Below are 23,250 nucleotides of genomic sequence, written 5' to 3'. Positions count from 1 at the left end.
TTGATATTATTACATTCTTCCTCCTTAGTATTTTCAAAACTTGGTGTGTATTTTATACTTAGAGCAAATTTCAATTCACACTAACCACATTTTAGGTGCTCAACAGCCACACTCTATTTGTTGACTAAGAGCCGCTCCATCCTTTTGAGCAATTCTTTTGATTCCACTCCAAACTTGACAAAAATTCCCAAAAGTCTTTGGTAGAGCTAGAAAGTATCCGTACCTATGTCCCCAAAGCTTGACGCATAATTAGTGCAAATAATTAAGAGAGTGCAAACATACTACTGTCTACCTCTATCCACAGGTAACACCCCCTAACCTAAGGACAGACACATTGGCTAAATTCTTAGCCATGCACATTAACGAGGTTTCCGGTCGTGGCTTAAATTCTTTTTTACTGCTCCAAAATAAAACTGAAAGTCCTCTTCTTTTTGAGGGAAAAGTAAACCCCATGAGAAGAAATCACTTCTACTGAAGCTGGCAGTATTAAAAACCAGAAGCCCTACCCACACGCCTTTCGCAATGGTATTCCCGGCCCATCCCTTCCCAAACCCTGCAATCCCAGAGGACGAAGCCAGCTCCAAATCGCTATAAAATTTCAGCGAAGATAACTGCCAACACAATTTTCTTTTTCCTTGATGCCACTTTATTGGCGCGTGTGCGACCACGCCACCATCCTCACTCCACGCGGTAGGGGTACAGAAAAGGTTTTTTATGCTATGGAGCCAAAGGGCTCACGCTAAGGGCTGCAAAGGGAGGACCCCCCCCGCCAAGGTAGGCAGGGCGGAGCAGGGCGGGGGCTTGGGCTCCAGGAACCCGGGGAGCGCGAGCGCGCCTCCGCCGACCTCCCCAGCCCGACCCCGTCACTCCAGACGCAGGAGAGGCAGAGGCAGCCACAGGCCTCCCGGCGCCCCGCACCTGCCGCCCAGCGAGAGGGCCCCGCTGACCGCCCTCTCGGAGGCGAGGTCTCGGGCGGCCCGGGGCGCAGGGTCGGGACGGGAGCCGCCGCGGGGAGCCCGCAGCAGGGCCCGTTAGGCCGCTCCGGCAACCCACCGGCCGCGCCCTCTCGCTTACCGCCCCAGATCCCCAGCTTCAGCTGGGACTTGTTCAGGTTCTCCACATAGTCCCCCAGGAAGCGGTTGAGCAGATCCGCGACCACCGACTCCAACACCATGGTGGGGCTCAGCGGCGGGGGAGGGAGGCGCCGGAACAGCCGGCTGCAGCGGTGGGCGGTGGTAAGCGTGGCGAATGAACAGCCCCTCGGGCGCCGGACCGCCCCGGCGCAGCGCGCGTGACCCGCCTGTGCGCAGGCGCGCTGCCGTCGGGGACTCGGAGACGCTGGACCCGGCGCCAGTCTTCCATCCTCCTGCGGCTTTAGCCCCGCAGGCCAGTCGGGGGCGGGCGGAGGGGCGGCGGGGAAACCGGTTTGGGGCCTCCTTTGACGGTTGTACCTGAGCGCCTGTACTAGAAAAAGGATTTTTACTGATGGAAGGGAGGCAGGAGATACTGAGTACAGGAATAGGTCTGTGGCCGCTCTGCTACCTCGCCCTAGTCTTCTGTGGATCTCGGGTCCGCAGACGGGGATGGGCGCTTCTCAGACCTGAGCAAATGTGTCTTCAGACGGGGAATGAGAGGTTCTGCATACTTGTCCTGCTACGGATCAACCCCGCCTAGGGCAAGGTCTCCTCTTCCATTTGCTTCCTTAAAAGACACTTTTAACTATTTAAAAGTGGGACGCGCAGAAACAGAGACGCACCACGAGGTGGCAGATAGAATGGGAACTGAATATTTATTTTGTCCTTAACTCATTCTGTTACTCCCTCAGTGTTTCATTCGCTCTTAATTAACTTAGAACCACTCCTTAGTTACCTGCCTCATTAAGAAAATAAAGAACAAAATGTGGTACTTTCTTTTTTTAGCTTACATGTGGGTTGCATTAGGTGGGTTATTTATATATCACTTTCATGCTATCATTGAACTGCCTCTGATGTGGCAAAACATTGAAAGTAGGGCTTTTATAATTCAAGAACTTTTATGTTAAGAGTTCTTAAAATTTAATTCTCTACAGAACCGGGCTTTTTTTCTAAAATACATTTCAAAAAGCCGTGAAGGTACAGGAAACTAATAAACCTCATAAATGATGGGTTATTTGTAGTCCCTAACATTTATTAAATGCTTTGCTACACATTACATCTCAGAAACTGTGTGACTTGTTGTTAAACAACTCCTATAGGCTGAATGTGTCCCAAAATTCATAAGCTGAAATCCTACCTCCCAACATGATGATGTTAAGAATTGGGACATTTGGGAGGTCCTGATTGGATGGGTGATTAGGCAGAACCCTTATGAATGGAAGGTACCCTAACACCGACCTCAGAGAGTTCCTTCCCCCATCTGCCATGTGAAAAGATAGAAAGACAACCACCTTTTAAGAACCAGGAGATGGGCCCTCGTCAGACTGAATTGGCTAGCACCCTGATCTTGGTCCTCCCAGACTTCAAAACTGTGATAAATTTGCATTGTTTTCCAACCACCCAGTCTACAAAACTTTGTTATAGCAGCCTGAAAGGACTAAGACAGAACCAAAAAGAAAATTTTCTTAAATTCAGAGTCTATTGGAGAAGAAGAAAAAAAGTCAAATGTCTATAATTGATATTATGTAAAATGAATATAAAAGAACCAATACTAACCAGTACTATCAATACCCACCTTCATCCCCCACTTCTGCACACAGAAAATGAATTCTTTTTTCTTTTTTGATCTAATCTTGATTGTATTTTTCTCCAGAAAATGAATTCTTAATCATTTGTTTTTCCTAGCTCACTCACCTTGAGAAAATACCTAGGAGCCACTTTGCACTTCTTCTTTCATTATCCACAACCTATTAAAACAGCCAAATCTGTCCATTTTGCTTTCCCCTTATTTCCTGAATTATCTTTATGCCTCACCCGAACCATGCAATCAGCATCTAATTGGCTTTCTGGCCTTCCGTTTTTTCCTTCTCCATCCATCTGCACATTGGCACTGAAGCTATTTTCCCAAGCACAGACGAGCTCAGATTAGTCACCTGATCAAAAACACCCAATAACATTACAGTATTTAGGAAGCCCTTCTCAATCTGTACCTAAGTTGTTCCTAGTCCATGCCTGTCCTACAACAATCCCTCTCTCCTTGCACACTCCCACCAGCTATGCACTGAGGGGAATGCAAAAAAACAGAAGTTCTCGTATGGCTGGTCTCATGCATCATAAAAAGTTTAGAAACAATGTTTGAATAACAGATGATATGAAAGATGCCATGAGCAGAATAAAAAGATCAAGTAAATGGAACAGAAGTGGGATATGGTTGGAGAAGTGGAAAATACTCATCCTTTGACAAGAATAATTCCTTGTACTTCTATGACACTTTATACATTTGAAAAAATAAAGCATGTGAGTGCATTTATATGCATTATTCCATTTTATTATATTTCTTCAGTTATATGTCATGAGCTATCATGCCATTATTATACCAAGTTATGTCCTTTCATGTAATCATCACATACATCCTATTTTATAGGAAATAAAGGTCAGAAATATTCAGTGATTTACCCAAAACTATACAGCAGGTGTTAACTTCCTCCAGCTCCTGGACCACTGCCACCCTTTTCTCATTCAATAACTATAGTTAAATCACCAAAGATTACTTTGAAACATTAATGACAGAACTGAAAATCTCAAGGTGGAAATTCAGCTCAAAACTGTCACTACAAACAATGCAGTTACCATATAGTATTAAAAGCTTTTAAATTTTAATATTTTCCTTTTTAAGTATGCTTTCAAGGATTGATTATTATGTGCATACAGTGATGCCCCAAGTCTTCCCAACTTCTTTTTTAAGTCTAATTATATATACAAATAAAATTTATTGTTGGTTTTCTCACAGATTTTTAAAAATTTTTTACTGTATTGTTCCCATTACCATTTAGTCCCCTTACACCGCCCTCCCCCTGCAAGTCACCGCACTGCTGTCCATGTGCAGCAGTCTGTTTTCCTGGTGGAAAATTTCACTCCCTCTGGCCCTCTAACATCCCCCCACTTAGCCATCATCCTGCTCTCTGAGTCTCTCTCTATTTTGCTTGTTAATTCAGTTTGTTCATTGGATCCCACATATGAGTAAAATATGGTATTTATCTTTCTCTGTCTGGCTTCTTTCACTTAGCATAATGTTCTCCAGCTCCATCCATACTGCCACAAAGGGTAAAACTCTCTTTTTTAGGGCCAAGTACTATGGAAAGCAGTATGGGGATACCTCAAAAAATTAAAAATGGATCTGCCTTTTGGCCCATAAGTCCCACTTCTGGGAATATTCTGAAGGAACCCAAAATACTAATTTGAAAGAACTTAAGCGCCCCTATGTTCACTGCAGCATCATTTACATCCAGGATATGGAAGCAGCCCAAGTGTCAATCCAAATGCATGGATAAAACAACCATGGAATATTTACACAATGGAATACCTCCCTAGTTCTTGAAGAAGAAATTACGGTCCTTATCCAAAACAAACTATAACTAATATCAAGAAACACCACTGTGTAGCTCAATAGCCAAAGATCTATTTATGCTCACTCGCAGAATTGGATACAGAGGTTATTTAAAGGAAAGGAACATTCCAGTCATTGTAGTTCTTAAATTAATTCTCACTAAGAATAATGAGAGGGCCCTGCCTGACCACTGTGGCTCAGTGGGTTTGGCATTGTCCAGCAAAGCAAAAGGTAGCCAGTTCAATTCCCAGTCAGAGCACAAGCCTAGGTTGCAAGTTTGGGCCCTGGTCAGGGTGCATAGGAGAAGCAACCAATTGATGATGTTTAGTTCTCACATTGATGTTTCTCTTCCTCTCTTGCTCCCTCCCTCCTTCTCTTAAAAAAAAAAAGAAGGAAAAAAAGGCAATTACAAAACTAACTGCAATGAGAGATCAAGCAATAAACACAGATGAGCAAAATAGTCTTTTCTGTTAAAAACAAAAGTCAAAATTAGGGACACTTTAAAAAGTCGCAACTGTTTCTTAAAGACAGAAAAGTAAGATCTGCACTGGCTGGTGTGGCTCAGTGGCTTGAGCGCTGGCTTGCGAACTGAAAGGTCGCCAGTTTGATTCCCAGGCAGGCAGGGCACATGCTTGCCGGCCAGGTGCCCAGGTAGGGGCATGCAAGAGGCAACTGACTGATACATCTCTCACACATTGATGTTGCTCTACCTCTCTTTCTCCCTCCCTTCCCCTCTCTCTAAAAAGTAAACCAATAAAAGCTTTTAAGAAATAGAAAAATAAAAATTCTAACTTTCCCTTACCCATGCCCCATGCAAGTGTTAGAACCAGGGGAAAACAAGTATCCTCTGGTTAATCCAACCCTCTTATTTGACAGAAGGAGACACTGAGTGGCAAGAGAGAATTAATGGTCTTGCTTAAGTCCCGCAAGTTAATCCCACGAGTTAGTGACCATCAGAGCTACAACCCAAGACTTCTGCTCTGCACTTCCCATTACTCCATACTCCAGTGCTATTGAATGAGTTGGATAAATCACAATTCCAGTATTTTATTGGGTTGTAAGCTTTCTCCTACTTGTTTCTGTTGGCATTAAACCTGCTATATATTATTTTTTAAGTCTGTTTAAATATTCAGGTTGTTTCTACTCCAAGAGCACCTCTGCCCTCCATGGTTGGTGATCTATTTGTGCTCACTCCACAGAACTGTTTGCCAGCTCCATCACTGGATGTCCCCATGGCCATAGCTATGAGCTCAGAATGACCACAGTCTTCCTCCGAGTAGGTCTGTGTGTTCCAGGCACACAGCCTCACCCTTTTACACCATCCTCCCAAGTATCACATGGCTTGTGCTTCCAAATGTGGTCACAGAGACCAGCCATGCAAGGATACATCTCCGCTGTTTTCAAGAAATCCTACACAGGAAATACCTCTAAAGTGTTATTGAAGACAGTGAATTGTTAACAAAAACAAAGCAAGTCTGCTTTACTTTGCCAAAAAGAGAATTGTTTTTCAAGGAATCTATGTGTAAATCAGCTAATCCTCAGCCAAGCAAACCTTTATCACAATAACTGGTAACTGTTAGCTACCACTCACTGTGTGAGAGGCATTTCATGCATTTTTGATTCCCTCCAAAGTATATATTTCTTCACCCCCACGTCATTTCTCATGCCCTGGTGCTTTTTTCCTTTCTCCCACCGCCACATAGGCTCTCTTAGCAACTCTCAGCCACCTTCTCAGATTGTGACTCTCACCGTTTGACCAAGGGTTCCCCGGGGTCTCCCACGTAGAGCTAACAGCACAATTGCCTGAAAAGGCGAGTCAAAACACATGCACGTGGCTTACAAGTATATAACTTGGCAATTACTCTCCCATAGATTTAGCACTGGCTCCAGAATTTTGACCAGGAATGGAGCTGATATAAAGACCTTAAGTAGCTAGTCAAGGTCATGGTAAACCCGGGGACTCACCAACCCTGCCCCCTAGACTAAATATATAAGTAATGTTCAATAGTCTCTTCTCATTCCTGCCTTTGCCATATGGAATTCACATGTTTCACCCTCATCATCATTTCATTCCTCATCTGACAGATGAACATAGCCAATGTGATCTCGGACAGCCTGGACCTCCCTGCCTAGTATGGTGGCTGGAACCCAGGAAGTATTCAGTAAATAGTACTTTGAATGAATAATTGAATTAATGAATTTTTGCTCCCTTCAGTAACAATAATAAGTATCTGACACTATGTATGTCAGAGTCTCTATACTAAATTCTTTATATTCATTGTCTTATTATATATTCATACAACTCCATAGGTAGGTTATGATGACCGTGATGGGTCTCTCTTATAAGGTCACTAATCCCCTTACCTCCTAAACGCTCTACCTCCTAATTTTACCTTTGATACTGTGGCTTAGAAAGGTTAAGTAACTTGTTCAAGGTCGCATAGGGAGCAACCATTCTGGAATCAATACCAGATTTGATTTCAGACCCCATTTTCTTAATCACTATATTCTACAACCTCCCTTCTATTTTTATTAATAATAATGATCACTGCTTCTATGTATTTAGCATTTACCATGTCCCAGACAAACACAGTGCTAAGTATTTCACATGATTAGATTCGTTTACTGCCAGAAACAACTCATTTATGACTACTAGTATGTATCATTTCCTCCACTTCCCATTAGGATGTGAACTTGGATAAGTTACTAAGAGTTATCATAATTTGCAGGGTTTATGTGACAATTCTAGAGACTTATGTAAGTCATCAGACATACTGCCTGTGTATGTATGTATATCCTGTAAATAAAAATAGACGATCCCATTCTGAAATTCCCTTTGCATGAATTCAATTTATTAAAAATTCTTGGAGAAGCAATTAATTGGCAAGGCAGTATCTTAGGTAGAATTAGCAAGCACTCAATACTGAACAAAATGATCCTGATATCCTTTAACCTGAGCTAGCTGGAAGCAGCCCTCATACTGAATGAACACATGTAAGTTTCAAAAGGAAAGAAGAGGGTCTCAGGTAGGCACAGCCCAGGAAAGCCCAGTGTGGTCAGGGTGCCTCCAGAGTTTGGTTCCAACAGCCTGGTTTCATTCAGGAATATATTTTCCCAATCAAAAATCAGCACTCTGGGACTCCTGGGTCAAAACAGCAGGGACTGGTGGCCTGGCAGGGGACAAGGACTGGGACCTGGAGGCCTCAAGTGGGTTGTGCTTGTTTGAAACATAGAGGTATAAGATACATACACTCTTAGATGTAATCATTCATGTGTACTAGATGATTTTTTTACATGGTGATACACCCCTGTAACCCCGCCCAGATCAAGATGTGGAATATTTTCAGCCACCCCATAAAGTTCCCGTCCCCAGAGTGATTTATAATCAACAAAGATAAATCACTTGAAATCAGAAAAGAAAACCGGAAAACAAGAAATTTCAAAAGCTGGGCACGGAAAGGCCCGATTTGGGAGAGGGTATCAAGCAAGAACAAAACAAAACCGACTTTCACCTTCTCTCAGTAACAGGTGTAGAGTGCTGTGCATTCACAGTCACTGTGTCCCTGGGTCCTCGCAATGACTCTGCAATATAGTAAAGAGTTAGCCCTCTTTTGCACCTGAGGAAAGAGAAACTTGTTCAGAATTTCTAAGGATATCATCCCCGCCCCAAGCAGGAGAGGAAAAGAACTGCATCTCTTGTATTTGCGCAGCGGATCCAGCCACGTGGCATAAGGAACTTGGGTGGGGGAGGCCTAGAGTCAGGTTACCAAGCAGTGTCACTCCAGCCCGCTCATTGGCAGGCGTTCCAGGGCCCAGGTATAAAGGCTCTGGCCGGCTGTCCTTGTACTTTAGTACGGAACCGGCCGCGCGCCCTTTGAATTTCCCAGAGGCTGCGAGTCCCTCCAGGCCAGTGCCGCAGGCAGAAAGAAGGGTGCAAGACCCATCGGACGCTGGACCTCAGGTACATTACGTGGGACCCAAACCCTTGCTTAATCCCCCGTGGTTCATCTGAGGTTCCTTGCACTTAAAAAGGGAGACAAGGCGAACGGCCTGCAGGGGGTAATTATTTTAATTCTCTCTGAAGACTATTGCAATAATCCAAGGATTCGGGAAACAACTGCACAAGCAAAGCACCTCTTGGCAACCAGGAGAGCACAAGGCTAACACTTTGAGAATTTCCACTTTAGTCCAGTTAGGACAGATCGAGATTAAAGCAATAAGCTCCTTAGTGTACAAGACTACGGAATAGAGGCAGAAGAAAAGAACGGTTGTTTTTCAGTTACCAAAGCAGTTTACAATAGCAGCAGGATTAGTGGGGGTGGGGGAGGAAGTAGTTCACCTAGTCCTGAGGGAGGCAGGAGAAGACACCCCAAAAGTAGAAGAGAAAGGAATCGCTGTGCCCTGGGAGTGGGGCTCTCTGACAACCCTTGTGCGCTTGTGCATCGCAGGCAGATCAGCTCCAGCAGAGAGTCGCCCAGACCCCGCACCTGCCTCTTGATGTCGTGCCTGGAACACCTCTGTTTGGGCCCCCAGCGCCTCCTGCGGGGCGGAAAGCGGCGTTTCCAGGGTCTGGCCGGCAGAACCACCGCCAACACGCCCGCCCTGTGCGCAAACGTCCTCACCCCAAACAGCATCCCTGAGTTCTGCATACCCCCGAGACTAGTGCCCCGCCCCGCCCTAGCTGCAGTCCCAAAATCCTGGGTGAAAAAAGCAGGGACGGACAACGGTGCCGGACACACGGACTGGGACCCGCGGTCCCAAGCTGCGCTCTCACTGCCTCACCTGCCCCGTACGCGCACCGCCTACGGCTTCTGCGCGCTGCTCGAGAGCCCGCACACCCGCCGCAAGGAGTCGCTCTTCCTCGGGGACCCCGGAGCAGCCGCGCTCCACCTGCAGCCCGCCGCCCCGCCCGCTCTCCGCCCCCGGGCCCCCACCTACCACGGCGAGGGAGGAGGAGACGCCCCCCTCCAGACCCCTGGTAGAGCCCCAGACACCATCCCCACGGCTCCCCGCTGTCCCCGCGCGCCCCACAATACACGCGCTCTACGTCCCCGGGGCCACCACCTCCTGGGCGCCTCCGAAAGGCTGCTGAACCGCGCGCTGAAGACCTCGGGGAGTCACGACCTAGCCTGCGCCCGCTCTGTGTCCAGCGGGGTCGAGGCTGAGAATAAGGAATGCGGGGCTGACTCGGGGTCGTCGGCCCGGACCCTCTCCGCGGTCCCTCCGTTGTCCCCTGGCCCGCGGCCAGAGTGCCTAGAAGCCGAGGATATCGTGGCTCTGGGTCGCACCGGCGGCGCCCTGCGCCTGGCTGCCAAGTACAGTCCGGCCGGCCGGCACCTCCGCCTTCCCCGGCTCCGCCCCGAGGGCCCGACGCGAGGAGCCGCCGAGCCCCTCGCAGTCCGCAGCCTGGTCCCGCAGCCACCCGGCAAGACACGCCAGCAGCGCAGCACCGTGATGCCCGGGAGCCGCAAGGCGGTCTTCGGCCAGGACTTCCGCTTCGATGGACTCTCGGAGGACGAAGTACGCCACCTGGCCGTTCGTGTGCAGGCTGAGAAGAAGGGCCGTGGCCAGAGAGAGCTGCTGCTGGGCTCCCTCCTGCTGCCCTGAGGGCTCCCAGGCCTCAGGCCCTACCCGAGGGGTGCTTTCTGCCTGCTGGGGACTCTCGGACACTGACAGCCACTTTGTACAAAGTAAATGTCATTTATTCGTCTACGGAAGCCTTCAAGTGGTGTAATTTTGGCCGAGATTATACTGCATTAATTATCACCAAAGAGGATGTTACATTTTGTGTAGATACATTCAAAATTCTTTTTACCAAATGGTGTGGTGTTCTGCAGTAGGGTTTCCAAATGCAGATAGCTGATTAATTGCATTTCATTTGTTTCCTACAGTCATACCGGGAGACAGATACATGAGATCTTAAAACCAGAGGGTTTCTTTTCGGTCTATTTGCTCCAACCTCCTCCCTTTGCCATTTGCTCATTCCGCAACATCCCCTGAAATCATCTTAGAGGACTTTCTACTTTTGACGCATTGTTTAAGACTCTAGATAAGAACGTGGGGCCTAGAGAGGTGAAGTGACTTGTCCAAGTTCAACAGAGAATTAGATGGAATTCCCAGCTGATACTCTTGGCAACATCTTGTTAGAAAAGCTTTGGAGGAATTAAAACCATTTCCATATTCTAAGCTTAAATAACATAATAGTTTACAAGTGTTAACTTGTAATTCTTAAAAGCGCCCTTAAGAAGTAGGCATTGCAATCTCATTCTAGGACGTGGAGGTTGAGGCACGGAATGAAGAGCAGAGTCAGGATCTGCAGCCGCTCAATCAGTATTGTACTCATCACTCCGTCAGTGATACCGCGGTGTCTGGAGGGCTCACCTCACTAGCGCTGTGAGAAGTCAGCCTTATCTAACATTGTGAACGCTGAGGTTGGAGTCTCCCCGCATTCCTCACCCTCCGGTGTACAAGCAAATCAGTCAAATGAGTAATTCATCTCATGATAATGACTTCGCACATTGAGATGAGCTGAGTCTAGGATTCTGAAGAGAAAACTACTTGGCCTCCAGAGGGAAAGGAGTGCCAGTCGTATTGGCACCACATATGCTAACATGTCAGGGCAAGAAGTCAAGAGTGTACCCACAACAGTGTTCTACCTCAGGCTGTTGATAATAATAGGTGTAGTTTGTTTTGAAGGATGATTTTCCTTCATCCATCACATTCAGTGCTAGACAGGCATATTTCTTCCTTTCTTAGGCATATAGGAGGAAAATATGTCCTATTTAAAAATATTTAAATGTGTGGTGTGGTGTTAACTATGACATTATCAGACTTGGAGCAGAAATGGTTTCTGCTTTCACTAAACTGTTGACAGCTTTATCCATTGGTGCTCACGGAAAATGCTATTTAGAGAGTTTCCACTGCAGTCACAACTGAGGTACAAACTGAAAATGGGTTATTGTGCTGGGTATCACAATACATGTGAAGAGTAACTGTGAATTCATTAACTGTCAAAATCAACCGCATCCAGATGCTAGGAGGGGTTGTGCAAACGAGTGGCGACACAACAGCAGCTCAGACCTGTCCCACTCTCCTCTGTAGTCAAAGTCACCATTGTGGGGGGCCTTCAAGGCAGCAATTATTGTTTTAAATGATTAACCTTCCTGATTTCAGAACTTCGGTTGAGTAATGGAGATACTTTAAAAGGGAGAAAACCACTACATATAAGGTGATTGTTGGGTTTTATTTTTCTGCAAATAAAAATACTTCAGTGGCTTAAATAGTAAAATCTTACTCCAGAAAACATTACAATCACCATTGTCACTAGATTGTATACAAATAATAGTTTGGGGGCAGAAGTATGATTTCATTAAAAAGGTAAATCAGTGCATTTCAGGGACCTAAATTTTCCGTGAAATAACAGTGGGTATTTCCAAACAGATTTCCGCTAATATCATCTGTCAAGTTATGGTTGGTCAAATAATGTAAAAGCCTAAACAACAGAATTAAAAAATTACTAAAATAGAATCATAAACCACAAAACAGTGGAATTTTAAAGTGGAAAAAACAGTAAGAATCATTTTGTGCAACTCATGTGTTAGAGAAAAGGGCCAGAGAGGCGAATTGTACCTGAAATCACAGTTAGTAAAAGCGCTGGGACTGGAGTCGATTCTATTCTCATTTTGCTTTTTAACCTTGGAATGCTAGTTTCATAATAAAAGGAGAAACATTTGTACATAAATTATTTTATATCACTGAACTAACTTAAATTTTTTGCATTTAAGGTATCTTTGCAATATAAATTTTTGTGTGTGTGATAACAGCAGCCTGGGGACAGGGCCGACATATTTATATTTGGTTTGTGCTTTGCTGCCCTCTAGTGGATTCTTCAAGTGTTTTGTAAGTGGGTCTGTCCCATTAGACCATCTCAACTGAATATTAAGACCAATCTAATACCAGAACCCAATAACCTTGAAGATGTGTGCTACCATCAGATGGTAGTGAGGATTCACATCATGAAATAACTAAATACGGCCACTTGAGTGTAGTTGGTGCCAAAAATATTTGTATTAAAGAGAAAACAGAAAAAAAAACTTTTCCAGGTAGTAAAGAAGCTTGGGAGTGTGTGGCAACCGCATGTAGGTTGCAGAAAACTGTTAAGAGTTGTCATGTTTCTCATTGGGCTTTAGACACGTGGGTCTTCTTCACAAATGATAGGGCACATTCTTGCCCCTTGAATATGAACACATGCAAAGAAAAAACAGTCTGGCGATATACCAGGTTTAAAAGCATTACTTAAGTGTGAATTTAAACATAAAATCAACAGCTTTGGCATTTGGTTTTGCGATGATAATGCATTCTACACCTAAAATGTTAGCTTTAATGTGGCTCAAACATAGCTAGATTTCTTCTTGAGGACCTAATTTCCTTTTACACACACTTCAACAGGTAATAAACATTTTCCCCAGGACTTAGGTCAAAATACTATTTTTGGTAAAGATGCTTAAAGATGTTAAAAGAGCAAAAAATGGGTACCAAGAAGTCTCTATAATGTTAAAGCAATAATATATGGTATGTGGGTATAATATAATCGGATATTAGCACACGTCTCTGAGATCTTTTAGTTCCGGCATTAGATATGCCTACATGTAGATTTTTTGTTATTTATGTTCCTTGGTGGTCTCTTAGTTTCCTATATGTGCTCTTTGGTAACCAACTCTTTCATTTATTCCATTCTTTCTTCTCCTCCTGGTTTTCCAATTATTCATAAACTATATCTGTTGAAATTATCTCACGGTTCTTGGGTGTTCTGTTCTAGGTGGGTTTCTTCATTCTTTTTTCTCCTTGCATTTCAGTTTGCAAAGTTTCTATGGACATATCATAATGCTCACTGATTCTTTCTTTGCCTGTATCCAGTCCATTGGTGAACCCATCAGAATCTTCCTTCGTTTCTGTTGAAGGATTTCAATTCTAGCATTTCCTTTTGATTTTCTCCCACCTCTCTGCTTATGTTCCCAACCCGCTCTTGCACATTTTCTACTTTTCCACTGGAGTCCTTAACATATTAATCATAGTTATTATAAATTCCCTGTTTTATCATTTCAAAATCGGTACCATATCTGAGTCTGGTTCTAAATCTTTGTTTTGTCTCTTCAGACTACTTTCTCCTGCCTTTTAGCATGCCTTGTAATGTGTTATTGAAAGCTGGACATGACATACCGGATAATAGTAACTGAGGACTTGGGCATTCAGTGTGAGAGTTTATATTTGTCTGGCAGAGTTACGCTGTGTTTACTGCTTGCGTAGCTGTGGGTGTCTGAGGCTTCAATTTCCTTTCGAGTACTTGTTTTTGTCTCACCTGTAGCCTCTGGGTTTCCACAAGAATACCTTCTTAAACAGAGTATCTGTCTCGCAGCTTTTCCAGCCTTTATCCACTGACATGATACTAGAGCCCTGCCGGTACAGCAGTAAATACCGGGGAGGGGAGGCAGTCTATTATCCTCTGAGTAGACCTCAGTCTTTCCATGGGCCTTTGTCCCTGGGCTGTGACCTTCACATTTTTAATTTTTTTACTTTTTCTTCTTTAGTTGAGATGGGAAGAATAAATGGGTTAGAGTTGGGTTGCCCTTCTCCCCAAGTCAACAAGGTTTGGGTAAAGTATTTTCCCCTGCAAAGTAGTTTTTTATTATGGAGAATGCACTGAGAGTATTTCAAAATGGTCACGACTAAGGTTTTTGCCAGCTCTTCACCATGAAAACCTGGTGGAGTTCTTGGAGGTAAAGCCCATAAAAAGTATGCTACCCACATCCATACACAACCCCAATGTCTATGAAATGGCTTTAAAGTTCAATAAGAGTCACTGAGTTTCTTCCCCAAAACCATTTATTTTGTCATTTAAAACCAACGCAAAGAGAAATAACTCATGGACACAAACAACAGGGTAGTGACTGAGAGGGCAAGGCGGTGGGAACAGAAAGGAGTATGGGGGGGATAAACAGTAATGAAAAATACAATAAAAGTGATGTAACAATAAAACCAATGCATATAAAAGAGATCAGTCTTTGCACAGGATCAAATTTTGTGTGAGTCTACTAAAGGAAATAACAATTGTATTATTAGAGAAAAGTCTGAATGGAGATGGGGCTTGTAGACGCCTGCTTTTCCTCTAGGTAGGCTAATGGAGATCACCTGTGGTAGGGAGTCAACAATCCCTCCTTTCCTCTCTGCATCACCCTGCAGCTGGTGGAGCAGAAATATGAGCCCCTTAGTGACATCAGAGCTATAACACTGCGGCAGAGCCAGTTTCTACCAGTCATTCATCAGAAGGCCACTCCACCTGCAAATCTGGCATTGAATAGTGGGCTCTGGGTACTCTCTAGCAACTCTACTAGTGTTGGTCGTTCATAGTAAATTCATGTTTCAAGAAGCATTTATACTCCAACTTAGAGACATGTGTGTTCCAGATCTCAGTTGTCATTTCTATTTGTGTCTCTGGGTCTTGTTAAATAGTCTTTTTATATGCCTTTTTTTAATTAGTAGAGGAATAGTAATATTACCTACAGCATGGAATTTTTTGTGTGAAAATTAAAGGAGATAATGTATTCAAAGTCCTCAGCACAGTCCCTATTATGTAGAACCACCCGATAAATTTTAGTTCTATGTTTGGCTTCTTCATAATGGATAATGTTACTGGACTTCCCCTCCAAGCTTCTAGATGGTTTGATGGGTGCATAACCTGTAGCTGTAGTCCTATATCTAAGAGAGTTAGTAGGTAAGATATACTTCTATGGATCATTTAAAAAACATTACAAAGCACCAAAGTAAGTGTTACGAGCAACAGTGCTATAGACAAGGATTCTTAAAAAGATGGAATTGGGCAATGAGAAGGGTTCTAACACTAATTTCTTACTAATTTCAACACTATGATAGAGGCACTAAGGATTAAATCTCTTTATCCCACAGCTCCGTGAGGAAGGACTTCATAAGTAAATCCTGATGCTTCGAGAAGGCACATGGTCACACAGTTGACAAAGGGGAAAACGATGATCTGGAACCATGGGCGTATGACCACAAGGCCTCTGCTAGACCTCGGGTTCCCAAGAGGTGGGCGGGATTTTGTTCTCAAGAGAGAGAATGGTAGACTTGGACAAAGGACTGTTTGGGGTCCAAGATACATAAAATGTGTCCTGGAAACACTGCTTCTTGGGTCCCCAGCAGCTCCTGGGAGTACCTTTGGTGATCATACTGCCACCTGCTGGTAACTTTGACTTGCTGACTTCTTAGCACAGAGAACTAAGATGCAGGTATCATTGTGCCTCAAAACAATGAGAAGACAGCAGCTCATCCTTTGTCAACAGTTATGATTTATTCACTCATAAATCATAGGGTTCTTGAATAACACTATTTCCCCATCTTTTAAATATATTTTATGGCATGATTAACTATGTAATGAGCAGCAGGTTAGACGTATGAGCTTTCCTGAAGAGTGGATAAATCAAAGCTCTATTACTAGTTTTGAACCAGGACAAATATATTACTTTTTCTTTTATATAACGCATCTCTCTAAGCCTGAGACTTTCTTTACTGGACCACAGCCCTGAAATTCGACAAATGTTTACCATGTTCAGACATTTTAAAGCACTTCCAATATCAACTTAAATAAAGTAGAAAGTCCATGAAGGATAATAGAATTTAAAACTACAAGTCCACTTTCAAAAACGTTGCTCAGTGTCCTTTTATAGATGAAAAACGTAAGAGCAGAGAGCGAAAGGGTTTCCAGGATAACACTGCCGGTCAGCAGCACTTCCTCGCTCCCCAGCGGGAGCACCTCCTGCCTCCATTTGCCATGATACTAACGACACTGGTGGGCAGCTCATTTTTTCTATTATTATTAAAGAACGTTTTGAAAAATGACCACCACCAAAACAACCATTTCCCTGCCTCTTTGATTTAAATTCTTTTTTGTCGTTGGCCACTACTTACTTTCCAACCATTGTTTATGATTATACCTGTATTTACCTGGTTCCAAGAATAGTATATATACTTACCAACTTTTTTCTACTTTTTTTATGATTGTAATTTAAGAGTTGCTCATGTTTCTACTAGTCTTTGGTATTATTGTCCTTGAAGTATGTATATTAATGTGTATATTCCCTTATTTTTGAGGGTTTTTTCACTCTTCCTGATTTATTTACTTTTCTTCTTTTGACTTTTCCCTAAGAATCAATTCTAAGTGAGGAGATTACAGGATCAAAGGCTATGAACGTTGCTGTGTCTCCTAATGCATATTGACAAATTACCTTTTCTGGCTGGCTGTATTTTCTTTTCCGAAGTGAAATGGAGAAGGGAAGGGCTGTGGGGGAAGGGAAAGAAAGTTTCTAAATGTAACGCTTCTGTTTAAAGAACTGAACCTGTTTATAAAGAGCACAGTTTTCCCAGAAATGACATAGCAAAGAGAAAAGAAAGGAGGATGGCTTGGTTGCTATGGTAAGTAAAACTATTGTTGTTACATATTAATGGGTATTAGAAACTCTTTTTAAAAGGATTTTCTGATTTGTGTTGCTACTGAGCAAGAACCTCCCCTCTCTCTGACATCAGGGTCTGGTTTACACAACAGCCTTCAAAGAGCAAAGATGCTGTTCACATTGGAGTTTTAAAAAATCGACTTCCTTTAATTACTGTTTTATTAAGTGCCCACTTAAGTGCCTGGGGAGAGAACCAGGAATAACAATTAGCTCCAATGCATCAAACTCAGTATTAAGTAATCTGAGGAGAACTAACTAATTCCATTGCAAATGGGATTTTAGATTCATGCTTTTTAAATCTAATTTTCACTGTGAATGTGACTGACCGATATCTCCCATTGCTGTATTTAACCAGGGGTGTTTTGTGCAATTAGTGACTCTTTTCATTTGTGTGAATGATGCCAATTTTGGCTAATGGTGAAGGGGAATATGTGCTTCAACAGATTTGGGATATCCTTTGTGGCCCTCGTTGTAGAAGAAAGAGTTTGAAAACGACAAACTTGAACTGAAATGTCAGATAATTCATAATCATGAATTAAGCTGCCACGCCAGACCAACCCAACAATATTAAATCACAGTGTCAACCATGTTGTGGAAATGCCCTGCTTTCCAAATACCTGAGTAAACTCAGCCCCGGGAAGAATGGTCATCAGTGTTTCTGGAGCACCAAGTAGGGGCTCAGCAACTGTGCTGGGCACCCTTGGGCATATCAGCAAGGCAGCGTGTTTGGTGTCACGAAGGAAGGAATGAGAACAAGGAAGAAGAGACACTGGGTCTCCTTCTGGGTCTGCAGTCCCTGAGCAAGTCACTGCCTCTGCAGGTCTCAATTTCCTGATGTGGAAATGACCGAGTTGGAGTAGTTCCAGGATAGCAAGCAGCTTACATCTAAGGGTAATGAGTCCCCTACAGGGACAGTAGCTGCCAAGAGTGCTGTGGTGAAATTCAGAATTCTAGAGCCTGGGCTGGGGGAGTTGAGGGGAAGAGCTCTGTGATTGATTAGCTATGTCTATACAGGCCCACACTGGAGTGTGGATGCAGCTACTACTTATGGACCCTGGGTTCTTGAGCTCTCCAGCTCTGATAGTCCTTGATGTTAAGGAAGATGTGAGATTCTTGCCCTAAGTAACTTTAAATTAGTTTAGGAGAATAATGTCAACAACCAGAAATTACAGCGAATAAATCAAGATGGAATAACTACAAGTCCTATATTGAACAGTACAGAAGATAAATGTCAAAATCCAGAGAATAGGAAAATCAATAAAGACTTGGATAAATCAAGGATATTTTCTTGGAGGAAGGAACGTTGGAGTCAGGTCTTGAGGAACAGGGCATGCACCATTTCGACATATATTATCAAATTTTGAGAGGATTTCAAGTGTGTTTTGTATTTTCATGATGTGTATAATTTATAGAGTTTTCATAATCATTATAACATTTAATCTTCACGATAATCCTGGAGGTAGTTATCATTAGCCAGAGCACACAAAGGAGGAGCCTGCTGTTTAGTAATAAGTGACTTTTTCAAGAAATGTCGCAAATTTAATAAAGTCCATAGTGGGGAACAGACCTACAGTCTAGACTAGACTGCGACTAAGGTAAGTGTATCAGTTAGGGTTGAGGATGAAAGGAAAGAGTTCCCATTAACTAGGGAAAGACTCACTGTTATATAACCATGGTAATGAGAAGACACCCAAACTGGTGTTAAACCTGTTTGACTAACTTACTCCAGGTAAACATGCTTTCACAGGCCAAACCAATCAGGATCAGCCCCCCACTTCTAAGAGTTGGCCAGTCAGGGATGAACTCATTTCAAAGCATTCCTCTGAGTGATAGCCAAGCAACAGCCAAGCTTCTGCAGATAACTTCAACACATTTACGCTTCTAAAAGGCCTTCGATTCCTGAACTCCATGCTTTTCCAAACTCCTCTACCGTATTAGCAGACTGCCATACTCAGAGAGAATGTGCCTGTTCAGCATAACTCTCTCTCTCATACCAGATTCTGTTCAGAATCTGTCGCCAGGTGAGTGAGTGTGAACAGCAATCTAAGTGTCAACTGGTTTCAATGAGCTGTCATTGCTTATTAAAAGTAAGTAGGTCTGTCCCTTGCTTAGGTCACTTCCTTAGAGGCTTAGGTCTTTGTATTAAGTAATTAAGACCTCTTGGTTTGGAGGTGCACTCCATGGTAAGTAATTAGACTTAGGTCTTTGTCTAAAGCCATTACACATTTTTGTTTTGAAAGTATATCATTTGATAACTATCTTTACCATAAATCATCTTATTCTCCTGCTGTTTGCATTGTTTCTGCTGTTACTTATCTACATGTACAATGTTCTAGATTATCTTTTTTCTGTTAAATGCATAAGAATGTGGTCCCTAAAGAAGAGATGCAGGCAGAGACCTGGTAAGTCTCTAATCCAAGATGCCTCTGAGCACCAACAGTAGGATGCCTTCCCAATCATCATCCAGTGTGCAACAAAGCTATTGGGCAAACTTTGCTTTAGAGCCCCTACAAAACCTCTATGTGGACCTTCCTTGTGTTACACATTTATGAAGAAGTTCATTTTGCTTGGTCCTTATCTCAGGTCCTTGCTGAGTTACTGATGATGTGACCCCTTCCTTGCCTGGGCGTGGTTAGGGTACCGAGATACTGTTGAGAGCACACACTTTGATCATAGTGGCCTCTTTTCATAAAGTTTTTCTGTATCAAATTTCAACCACCTCTTTGTTGGGAACCGCTCTGCCTGGTTTCAGGAGTTGTAACTGCCCCCCATGGCTAAGACTGAGTGAGCGACTCCAGAATGCCAGCCACTAAGGAGACAAAGCTTCTCTCTGGTAGCAAATGCTTCTGCTTCATCCCCTGCCCCCAGTGCTTGGTTGGTTAGTCTATGACGGGTATGACCCCTCAGAGGAGGGGCAACCTAAGCCAGACACGATCACTTGGGAAGCCATCATGGAAGAACTCAGGGGGCTACAACAAAGAGGGAGTGATGGACCCTTGCTCCCCGCTATTCCGACATAGCCTGAGTCCCCGTGTCCTCTGGGAGAAGCACTTTCTGGCTCTAATACACTTAAGCCTGAAAACCTATGATGGGGAAGGCAGTGCACCCTGTGCTGGAAAGGGCAGGTTTTACCGGGTGATCGGGGCCTAAGAAAGAATATGTAAAATCCAGTGAAATCTGCTTTGTTTAGAATGCTCTCATTTAAATGAAAAGGGTCCAAGCAAGAAGTTTGTTCCTCAAAGTTTTATGGCTCTTTAGCTATCTGACCCTGGCTAAGAATAAGCCCTCATGGTTCTTTGAATGCTATCTATTGTTTGATCCTTACCTGTATTCTTTTGCGAAGAACCCAATAAAAGCCCCTTGAGGAAGGGGCTCTTGGCCCTTCTCCTTTGAGGGATTGGCTACCTCTCTTCCCCAAGCAGATTATGTCTTGGTAGTTTCACTTTCATGCATGGCAGATGGGGGGACTTTACCAGCAAAATTGCCCCCACACCTCTTGAAAGAGCTTTTGCTTCCTATATATGGCCATATTCTTGCCCTGGCTTGTGTGGCTCAGGGGCTTGAGCACCGGCCCGAGAACCAAAGGGTCACTGATTTGATTCCCAGTCAGGGCACATGCCTGGGTTGCCAGCCAGGTCCCCGGTGGGGGACACAACAGAGGCAACCACACATTGATGTTTCTCTCCCTCCCTTTCTCCTTCCCTTCCCCTCTCTCTAAAAATAAATAATAAAATAGATATTTTTTAAAAGCCATATTTTAAGATTCTTACATTTTCCTTGATAAAGGTAAAACATTTTAACTAGAATAACTGACTGTTGTATGAAACTTTTGACAAAAAAACAAGTAGTCAATATTTCCTTCTTTTAATTGGTATGCCAGGGCCTCAAAACAAAAGTGTAAATGCAAGCTAATCTCTTTCAAAGCCTTTGTAACCTTCTGACTCCTACACTTGCATTTCTCCTTTCTATTCAACTTTACCTAACCTCCTTCACGAGCTACCCTTTCTTCAGGTTTTTTGGGGGAAAAACAATTGTAAACCAACTAGGCCAGAATCAGGTTTATAAAAAGAAAATTAAAACCCTGGTCTAGAGTCAAATCAAGAGCTATAATTAAGAAGTTTCTTGAACTTCAAAACACAGGCAAAACATTGCTACAGAATTCAAACATTGTTAGATGCTTATTACCGGGGATTACAGTTCTATACTAAGTAATTCAATTAATTTTTAGTCCCTAAAGTGGAAAAATATATTTGAAATTATCAAGGTAAAAAAGAAAAGATACAAATGACACAGCTGTATAAAATTTTAAATAAATAGAAAATATACTACATAAGATAGTTTCAGAAGTCTTTCTTTTAAGGTTATATTAGGCTCAAAATTGTAAAATAACAATGTAATGTTATATGTTCATAGCCTGAATTAAAAATAAGATTTTTTTTTTAATTAGTAAACTTGCCCTGGTTGGTGTAGCTCACTGGATTGTAGGCAGGGGCCTGTAAAGCAAAGGGTAGTCGGTTTGATTCCCAGTCAGGGCACGTGCCTGGGCTGCAGGCCAGGTCCCCTCTGGCAGGTGTGCAAGAAACAACCGCACATTGATGTTTCTCTCCCTCTCGCCTTTACCCTCTCTCTAAGAAATAAATAAATACATTTTTTAAAAATTGGTAAGCTAAAAAATAGAGTTCAGATCATTTCAAACAGTATTCTGGCATGAACCTAATACTGAAATAAAAAGGAAATTTGTCCTCTCTTTTTGTAAATAGGCTTAAGTGTGAACTGAGGGATTCAATAAGGAAAAAATAAAAATGTTAAATCGCCAATTTAAAAATACTTAATATGTAGATAGACATTCCAATAGCCTTACTGAGCAGACAGTCTAGAAACCGATATGATTTGTGGCCCTCTAAATAAAACAACCGAAGATGTTCGGGGAGACCCAAGCCTACGTACGGATAAGGATACAGGGAGGAAGATCCGCACCACCAGGCTGTGAGTGGCACCACCAGGCTGTGAGCGGCGTTATACTGCAGTGCTCCTTGTCAAACTGTTTCCTAAGCAACAAAACCTCACTGAAATAAGCATTAGCTACTTTTTTGAGGAATTCCTTTTTCTTTTTTATTTGAAGTGGAAACAGGACAATGTCCACTCTGTGGTTGGATGATTGCCCAACTGCTTGCCCGTAAGATGCCATAAAAGAGAGAAGAGTGGGGAGGTGGGGAAGGTTTAAGGGAAGATAATACAGAACAGATGGCGATGTTTACCACTTCGTTCACCTTTGCATATACGGGCAATGCTTGCAAAATTTCTAGGAACTGGGCGTTGCCAGAAGAAAAAAAAGCTGATTATTAGTAATAACAGCATCAATAAACTTAATCACACCTGGGGTGGTTGAGCTGGAATTAGAAAAACGAGCTTATCACCTACCTACTTATAAACCTGTCACTTGCGGTAATCAGAGCTTTGAAAAGGGGGGTGAGGGGAATAGAGCACAGCTCACGTTACCACTGCTAGGATCAGTGAAACTCTTGATTAGACTAATTGAGAAATGCTGTTTCTCTAAAGGCAGGTGTAAAGATTTAAGGCCAGAGCAGGGAAGGCATTTCGGTGAGGATGATGAGTGTGAAACAGACTGAGGAAGGCCGAGACTGTGTCGAGAGACGAGGGTTGTCTTCCAGCTCTGCTCTGACTGGGTGTACGACTGCTCCGGGCCCAGGTTCCCCCAGCGATGTAAAGGGGGCACTGGCCCAGAGTGGTGCTCTCTGAATGGGCCTGTTAGCTGCTGAATCTTTTCTTCAAATGGATTTTTTTTTTTTTACAGAAGCCTCACATCAAAGCTGATTTTAAAGATGAAGTTGCTCTAGTCGATGACAAGGTGGTGGGCCCAGAAACCCAGTCACTCATTCATTCATTCATTCATTCATTCACTAAATCATCAAGTGTTTTTTGAAATCCCACTATGTGCCAGGCAGTGTTCCAATGCCTGGGAAACATCACTGAAAAACATCACACAAATATTCCTGCCCTTATGGAACTCACTTGTTAGCAAGGGTAGGGGGCGGAGAGGCAGACAAACAAGAAACTTAGTAAATCAGCAAATTAGGTGGTATGTTAGAAGGTGATACGCATACCAGGAAAAAGAAAAGTAAGCCAGAGGAAGGGGAATCCAGAGTGCCCAGTTGGTGTGGAGGAAACAGACAAAAAAGTTAGG

General features: G+C 43.2%; 2 protein-coding genes across 2 annotated transcripts in view; one reads left to right on the top strand and one right to left on the bottom strand.

Moving 5' to 3' along the window:
- VPS13C (vacuolar protein sorting 13 homolog C) overlaps positions 1-1,245 on the bottom strand; it is a 176,367-nt gene extending 175,122 nt beyond the window's left edge. Inside the window, exon 1 of the mRNA XM_037151046.2 lies at positions 1,075-1,245. Coding sequence (XP_037006941.2) covers positions 1,075-1,174 — 100 coding nt within the window. The 5' untranslated portion in view covers positions 1,175-1,245. The remainder of the gene's footprint in view (positions 1-1,074) is intronic.
- A 7,215-nt stretch (positions 1,246-8,460) lies between these two features.
- On the top strand, positions 8,461-10,128 carry C2CD4A (C2 calcium dependent domain containing 4A). Its single transcript, XM_053670137.1, has 2 exons — positions 8,461-8,482; positions 8,970-10,128. Exon 2 carries the CDS (start codon positions 9,019-9,021, stop codon positions 10,126-10,128), a length of 1,110 nt encoding a protein of 369 aa, XP_053526112.1. The 5' UTR covers positions 8,461-8,482; positions 8,970-9,018.
- Positions 10,129-23,250: the final 13,122 nt, after the last annotated feature.

Source organism: Artibeus jamaicensis, unplaced genomic scaffold (genome assembly GCF_021234435.1).
Source record: "Artibeus jamaicensis isolate MK-2021 breed Jamaican fruit bat unplaced genomic scaffold, CSHL_Jam_final contig_548, whole genome shotgun sequence".
Taxonomy (NCBI): Eukaryota; Metazoa; Chordata; class Mammalia; order Chiroptera; family Phyllostomidae; genus Artibeus; species Artibeus jamaicensis.
Note: the sequence above shows the minus strand (reverse complement) of the source record. Positions and strands in the feature narration are given on the sequence as shown.